We start from the raw sequence: 7583 nt of genomic DNA, 5'->3' as shown, positions 1-7583 counted from the left end.
TTTAACTACTTCACACGATGATGACCTTGCCAATGCCATGTCCGTATCATCATCATCCGTTTTACTAGGCTTCATCCAACTTTCATGTTTGTTACAATCTTTGTTTTTGTCCTCTATTCTAAACTAGTTTAGACCATAGAAATCAAATACGTGAACCGAGAAATGGAGGAGATGGGTTTTATTTCAATAGAAGGATACAAAGACAATAGATGGAAAAAAAGATTCATAAATACAATTGGGAAGTGGGAAGATAAGTAGTCCCTAAACAGTACAGTAAACATTAAACGAAGGTACACATTGTTCCATTATAGTTCTGGTCCGGTTTGATTCCGTCCGGTATAACGGATTTAATGTCATCCGGTATAACGAATTATGCACTATGCTCATCAAGATAGAGTTGGGTTTCGCGTCTGAGGTCTTCTGGGAAGCGACGAAGAAGAGATTCTTCATCCGTGCCTCTCAAATTTTTCCTTAGGGTTTTCTCGTTTTCCTTAATGCGTTTCTTGAGCTCTTCTGGTAGGTTCCTATACGTCATCCATGTTTCTATGTCTCTCTTTCTTTCATTCATTTCGTCTGCTCTGACGGTACTTGATAGCAAGTATTTCTGTGATCACACCCCAAAGGAATCAGTTTTACGAAATCAAAATAAATAAATGTAGTGTCTGTACGTACGTGGTATGAGCATATATTACCTGAACGTTTCCAATGAGTACAGCAACCAAGAATAAACCACAGGCACACATGAGGATTGCCAAAGAGATATCTGTTGCAGAGTTGCCTGGCTTGAGGTTTTCGCCAAAGGTGCTGTAATCATTAAACACAACGTTAAGCTATATATCATCTTTTTTTCTTCTTCTCACAATTTGAGAGAGAGTTTAGATGTAGTACAAACCTAAGATTTTTGAGAGCCCACCAAAAGCAGTAGAAGAACTTCTTTGGAAAATCCCTTAGATTAACACTTCCCACCTGAGACTCCACTACGTCACCGTACATACCAAAGTCGTACTCGTGTATAGTTTTGTTCCCGGCCAATTTTTCGGATGTTTTTCTCATTTCGGCTGGGTCGATTACTGGGCATGAATCTTTCAGAAAAAGACTGTTGTCTTTACTATGTGCACAGTACAGCTCCGTGATATTGACTTGTTTCCACCTAGTGTCACTCCCAAAGTCATGCATAGTCTCATTCGCACGCATAATCTTATTCCAAGCGTCATGCCAGCATATGCTTTGCTTTTCTATTGCAGTAACGTACCAGAAAGCCCCAAACACCTGGCCAGCACATGCATATATCACATATATAAATATTGGTAACAATTCTCTTGATGTCGTATAACTAACAAATAAAAATAGTAAATTAAGACTTACATAACTGCACAACAGGAAGAGCGAAAGGTTTATAAGAGCTCCAAGCCACTTTGATCTTACTACTGTAACACTGGTTTTTGTCGCTTCTTTGTAAATCGGAAAGATGCGAATGATTCTTGGTATATACTGACCAACTATGATCCACTTGAGCATTCTCTTTGACACCAGATAGTAAGACCGTTTATTACGGTAGAGGTGCCAAATCATTGCCTACAAGATTTTGTATTGGAACATCTCTCAAAGTATAAGAATTTACAAAAAGTAGATGTCACAAATTAAAGGAAGAGAGAATAACATATAATACGTACCTGAGGAATGGGGAGAGCAGAGACAATGTCAATAATACTGTAGATGAGTCTTTCTCTTACGCTCATCTTGCCTCTCAAAGATGTGACTAGAGAACGAATGATGTGAAATAGATAGAGTGCGTCAATAAAGCTACGAAAGGCACCAACTCCATAACCAAGCTTTTCGTCGAAACCGATGCATGATTTTTGATAATCAATTTCAGGAACAAAGAGAAACAAAGGATCAGTAGCCAAAGCCATCACACAGACGAACAGAAAGAAAATCCTCCGGAATTCAGGGGTGACTATCTTCTCGTAAAACTTCTTTAAGCATTCTTTAACACAATTCCCAGTCCCCGACCTGTATCAACAAGATATCACTACAACAAATTTTCAAAACAAAATATGTGTATGTAATATAAGGTTATTTAAATTAGCTAGTAGCTACCTTGCAGAACTACTCATCTCAATATTCATGTTTGTATGCAGTTTCCTTTCTGATCAGCTGCTCAATCTGCAATGTTTTTTACCTGAGAGAAAATGAAGTCATTCTGTAGTACGCAAAATATATTAGAAACCAAACGGAGCTAATATAGTATTACGTACGTAGACAATTTAAGGTGTTGGCTGAACGAAAATCAGAATCCTAAGAGAAACTGAGAACCTCAATTCAATTTATATAAGAAATTAAGAGCGAAAACAAAAACATGACAGTGAGAGATTGTGGGAATATCGATATTCCCAAGCTTATCCGACTTTCACATCAGAAGGAAGATTCAAAGTAAATGCAGAAGCTCAGTGCCGTGCCTACCACGTAATAAAAGGGCAATAGCCCTATAACCACAAGAAAAATATTATACATAAAAGGCCACATTTTTTATACAAATTATTTGTTTTTTTTAATATACGAATTATTTCCCAGAATGTAGGAGATGAATAATCCAGTTTTTACAACTTGCCATTTTAAAAATATTAGTTCGGTTCCGACTTCCGAGAACCTTTCAATTCTAAAATTTAATATGCCTCTAATACATAAAAATGCAAAGATAATTAATTGCTAATATCCCTATATATTAAAAAATAAGAATTCTTTAAAAAAGCTGATTTGTTGTCACCAGAAAGCTCTATCTCCAACTAATTATTTGTTTTTAATATTCCATAATATTATATCAAACTGTTATTGATATTCATTTTATTTATATACAAGATATTTTGCTCCTATAAATTCTAAAATTGGTAAATATTATTCAAAAATTGATAAATATTATCCCCAACATATTTTCAAAATTAAATTAAAACATATTATAACTATATTATAAGATGTAAAATATATATATTTAAAATTATATCATCAGACATATAAATAGTTTTACCTTTCTAATAATTTTATAAAGCTCTAATGGTGAAAGAATAGAAGATCATTTGAAATTGGCTCAACGTTTATTCTTTTGTAAAAACAATACCTATATTTGCCCAAAAAAATGTATGATCACCAATTGAAATGACATGAATATATATTTTAATTTGGATAAATATGTAGTTAAACCTTGCCCTAAATATGTAGTTATAGTATTTTTATAGAAATCTTAAAATTTAGAATATCCAGTCCAATAAAAATGATAAAAAGTAATAATATTATACCAATAGCTGAGAGCCTGAGACAAATTTAATTAATTAATCCTCATTTTGATTTATTATTTTACAGCTAGATGCTATTGTGTTTTTAACAAAAAAAGAAAAACAAATATGTTATTCTTAAAAACTTTATTACATAACTTTATTAATATAAATAAATTTTAAGCTTTAAATATATTTTATATATGAAAAAATGATTTATTGAAATGCATGTGGGTTAACAGCCAATCTCACGAATTCTAGAGGGACAGATGCAAATACATTTTGCGGCTCAAAATATTTAATCCCGTTGCGGGATGCCTTAGCGGACGGGTTTGACCGGGTTACCAATTTTATTTAAATAATTTGGTTCATGAAATTTTAGTTCATTTTGTGGTTTTTATCTGATTTGATAGTTCAAGATTTTGATAAAAATCTAACCGATCACTAATTCGGTCCATATTTAATCCAGATCCGCCATCATGTCAATCTAAAATTTATGGTGAAACAATTAATATTTTAAAATTTCATAAACTTGATGAATTCAAACCAATATAAATTTGTATTATAAATGGTATACTAAATAAATATATTTACAAATGTAATATCTCAAACAAAAATTTCATCCCGTACAACAGCACGGATTATTACCTAGTATAATTTTATGGAGAATTTTGGTTATTTGATTCAGCATTTAATTGCATGAACTAATTAAATTATATAAGTAAACTCTGCGAGTTTTTTTTAGTTCCATTAATTATAATTAATTTGGTTTATAATTTTTTTGTTTAAAATATCCAAACTAGTTCTAAAATGATAAAACAAGTTGCGCCATATAACGAACCCTAATTAGATCAGATATGATTGCGATTCAACCGCTTGTCAAAAGGTTGTTCTAGGATTAGCTAGTTCTGGTTTCGTCATCTCTTGTTTTGCACCCTCTGGCTCAAGGTGGCAAGAAAAAAAAAACGATTGAAAATTTAGCATATACTATCTTTAATTTCGACTAAACTTTTTTTTAATTAGCATCAACTAATGAAATTGTTCTTGGCTTGAAAGAAAGGGACTAAAAGTGCTTGACTCAAAGAGTCTGTTATAGTCTCCGTTTACTTTTCTGCCTGCCCCTATGGCCCTATCCCAATTATTTCGACCATGTTATACTAAACTTTGGATGATGGGACTCAAATTGCTTGACTCAAAGAGTCTGCTTATAGTCTTCGCTTACTTTTCTCCCTGCCCTGGCCCTATATATCCCAACTATTTCGACCATGTTACTTAACTTGGATGAAGGGGACTCAAAGTGCTTGACTCCAAGAGAGTCTGCTTAGAGTTAGAGTGTAGCTGATAAGCTTCTTTACTAGTCAATTAAGTTACAATAATTTCGTTAGAATATATGTACCATGAAAACCCATATCATGAGGCATGCGACGATCAGTTCCTTGTTGATTGGAAGCATATAGATGGAAGAGAATCTGCCTATTTCTCTCCAACGATGTTACTAAACAACATAACTATGTGTCACTGCACATGGGCACTAGAGATTTTTTTTTGTGAGGCTCATATATGGGTCATGTATTTTATGAGGCTCAAATATGGATCATTTGAATCTGGTAGCACAAAGAGAGGCTCTGATACATAGTCAATCATATACATTAGTATTTTGACTATCATTCTTGTTCGAATTCGAGATCTTTTGAATCCAAAAGAGGGATTGATTGGTTGCTTGATTGGATCTTTTGGTTGCTTGATTCGAGATCTCGGATTCACTGGAGTCTCTTTGTTTAGGTCCAAAAAGGGGTTACACGTTTTCTACTTTACCAAAACTAACAACTCTTCGTCTAATATTTTTTTACTGACATAACATAACTGTCATCATATTACTTAAACAAACCAGAAATATGACTTCTTCATTACAAATTTACAATGATGCTCTTTATTCGCTAACTAAAATTTATTTTGGCGTTTAAAAATCATTTGCAAAATATTAAAATAATAGGTTAGAAATTACTTATATATGAACTTATGGATTAAATCTTTAAAATATAATAAATTAAATTATTTAACTTTAAGAATAAATAAAAATGTAACATGTAAAAGAAAAAATTATCTTATGGGTTACTAAAGTAATTTAAGTAAATACTAAACTAAATACTTCTACCAAATAATTGTTGTAAAATAATTATAGTTTTGAATATCACATGTTATATAGCAGGACAGATTTGGGTTGATATATATATATAAATTAAAATATTTTTAAGAACAAATCTTGGAATCGAACACACCACCGTCTCAATATCCAATAGACCAACTCTCGCCACTAGACCACCAAAATTAACTAGGCGAATGACAAAATTCTAATAAAATAAACATAAACAATTATATCTAAAACCCTACAACACATTCATTTGGGTGGGGAGGAGGACCTGAATCCTGCAATCGAGCAGCAACAGAAACGGCGATGGGAAGATCAGCTCTGATTCACTTGATTCGCTCCCAATCACGACGTCTCTCTTCCTCCACCTTCACTACTACAGGTTCTTTTTATCTCTCCACTATATTATCATCTTGCCTCGATCATTGTTTTTAGGATACGGCTTTAGAATTAGAGAAATGGCTGCTATTATTATCTTTCTGGGTTTTGTATATCCAAATGCTATAACCCACTCTCTCGCGATTCTGTTTTCGTTTTTCGATTTTATGGTTTCAGTATTGTTCTGATCAAATCCAATATACTGAAGTTGATTTGAAATTGATTTTGAGTATTATATACCATACCAGAGCTTCTCAAATGGATGAGAAATGGTCAGGCTAGGGTTTTGCCAGTTCAGTTATGTATTTTGAGTCTTAGCAGTTGTTAAGGCAATATATTATAGTCTGGGTCTGACATTTTCGATATAGTTACAACATATTTGAAATTGAGCTTCATTTGGTGAGAAATGGCAAAAGATAGGATTCTTCCAGTTTCATTGAATCGTTTTTGAGTTTTAGCTGTTGTTTTAGGCAATACTCTGGTTCCAATGCAATTGATAGTTTCTTCTGGTGCTTGCTGTGGTTCTATCCCTCAAAAGTCAGTAATGATCACGAGATCAGATGTAGCCCAGGTCTTCAACTGTTTTAGTCTTTAAAGCTCTACTTCACCTAAATCGAGTCTAACCATTTAGTCATATTCCCAGGTTTGTTAGTGTCTTATTAAGTAGAGGAATGGCACAGATTTGTTAAGCTTCATTTAGATGAGAAATGACAAGCTAGGGGTTTTCTAATTCAGTGAAGCATTTCTGAGCCTTAGTTGTTGGACTACAGTCGGAGTCCAATGCCATTGATAATGTCTTGCTGTCGTTCTATCTTCCAAAAGTCAAAAGTGGTCACAGGAGCAGTTTTAGTCTAAATCTTCCGTTTACTGAAATTGAGTCTAACTATTTGGTGGAACTTTTGTGTTTGTTAGTGTCTTATGCTAAACGTAGACGAATGGCACTGATTCATCAAGTATGTTATTTTCAGGATATCATCATCGGTCAATAGCAGGATCATGGTCATCATCATCAGTGATCCCGAAGGTCAGATTCCAGGTTCCATCTCTTAACCAGAGAAGCTGGGCATCATCTGGAGCAAAGACTAGAGAAGATGATGATGATGATGAGCACAAGATCAGCATCGGACCTCAAGACAAGAAAGAAGAAAACGATGGAGGAGTTGTTTACTATGGCCAAATCTCATCCACGATCAAGAAAGTGAAACTCCTCTCACTCTCCACCTGCTGTCTCTCAGTGTCTCTTGGCCCAGTCATCACATTCATGACTTCCCCTGGACTGAACGTGATCATGAAAGGTGCGGTTGCCTCCACTGTGATTTTCCTTAGTGCATCCACAACCGCTGCTCTCCACTGGTTCGTTAGCCCTTACGTGCACAAGCTGAGATGGCAGCCTGGTTCAGACACTTTTGAGGTTGAGATGATGACATGGCTCGGCACATTTACCCCAAAGACATTGAAATTCTCAGACATACGTTATCCAGACACGCAAAGACCGTATGTTAGCTTCAAGGCTAACGGGGATTACTACTTCGTGGACGCAGATCATTGCCCTAACAAGGCATTGTTGGCTAGGCTCACTCCTCCAAAGGATGCACATGACTCTGCTTTCAAGAACTTGTAATCCAAAAATCCACTTTTCGTTTCTTTGTTAAACTGTCTCTTTTTTTGGGTGTGGATTTTGTTTGGGGGTTGTAGCTCTTTTGGATCATTGAACCTCCCCTTTCTCATGGCTAACACCCGAATGATGCAAATAATGAAAGACTTAAATTTGGTCATTCGAGTCTTGT

General features: G+C 34.6%; 2 protein-coding genes across 4 annotated transcripts; one reads left to right on the top strand and one right to left on the bottom strand.

Moving 5' to 3' along the window:
* Nucleotides 152-2357, bottom strand: LOC104785958 (probable cyclic nucleotide-gated ion channel 12). Of its 3 annotated transcripts, none has more exons than XM_010511256.2 (7): nt 2259-2357; nt 2101-2166; nt 1674-2013; nt 1366-1575; nt 893-1269; nt 693-804; nt 152-604 (listed from the first exon to the last, which is right to left on the bottom strand). In XM_010511256.2, the coding sequence occupies exons 2-7, from the start codon at nt 2127-2129 to the stop codon at nt 371-373; spliced, it is 1302 nt and encodes a 433-aa protein (XP_010509558.1). In that variant the 5' UTR covers nt 2130-2166; nt 2259-2357; the 3' UTR covers nt 152-370. The 3 variants fall into 3 exon arrangements, with proteins under 3 accessions (XP_010509558.1, XP_010509559.1, XP_019101298.1); XM_010511257.2 differs by having other exon boundaries at nt 2101-2182; nt 2259-2340; XM_019245753.1 differs by lacking the exon at nt 2259-2357 and having other exon boundaries at nt 2101-2248.
* On the top strand, nt 5656-7571 carry LOC104785957. Its single transcript, XM_010511254.2, has 2 exons — nt 5656-5800; nt 6765-7571. The coding sequence occupies exons 1-2, from the start codon at nt 5725-5727 to the stop codon at nt 7415-7417; spliced, it is 729 nt and encodes a 242-aa protein (XP_010509556.1). The 5' UTR covers nt 5656-5724; the 3' UTR covers nt 7418-7571.

The sequence above is a fragment of the Camelina sativa genome, chromosome 5 (genome assembly GCF_000633955.1).
Source record: "Camelina sativa cultivar DH55 chromosome 5, Cs, whole genome shotgun sequence".
NCBI lineage: Eukaryota > Viridiplantae > Streptophyta > Magnoliopsida > Brassicales > Brassicaceae > Camelina > Camelina sativa.
Note: the sequence above shows the minus strand (reverse complement) of the source record. Positions and strands in the feature narration are given on the sequence as shown.

Coding starts and splice junctions, on each gene's coding strand:
- LOC104785958 (XM_010511256.2), bottom strand. CDS start 2,129: ATGAATATTGAGATGAGTAGTTCTGCAAG. Junction 2,014..2,100: donor GAGATGAGTAGTTCTGCAAG/GTAGCTACTAGC, acceptor TTGTTGATACAG/GTCGGGGACTGGGAATTGTG. Junction 1,270..1,365: donor TCTTCCTGTTGTGCAGTTAT/GTAAGTCTTAAT, acceptor TGTGCTGGCCAG/GTGTTTGGGGCTTTCTGGTA.
- LOC104785957 (XM_010511254.2), top strand. CDS start 5,725: ATGGGAAGATCAGCTCTGATTCACTTGATTCGCTCCCAATCACGACGT. Junction 5,801..6,764: donor CTCCACCTTCACTACTACAG/GTTCTTTTTATC, acceptor TGTTATTTTCAG/GATATCATCATCGGTCAATA.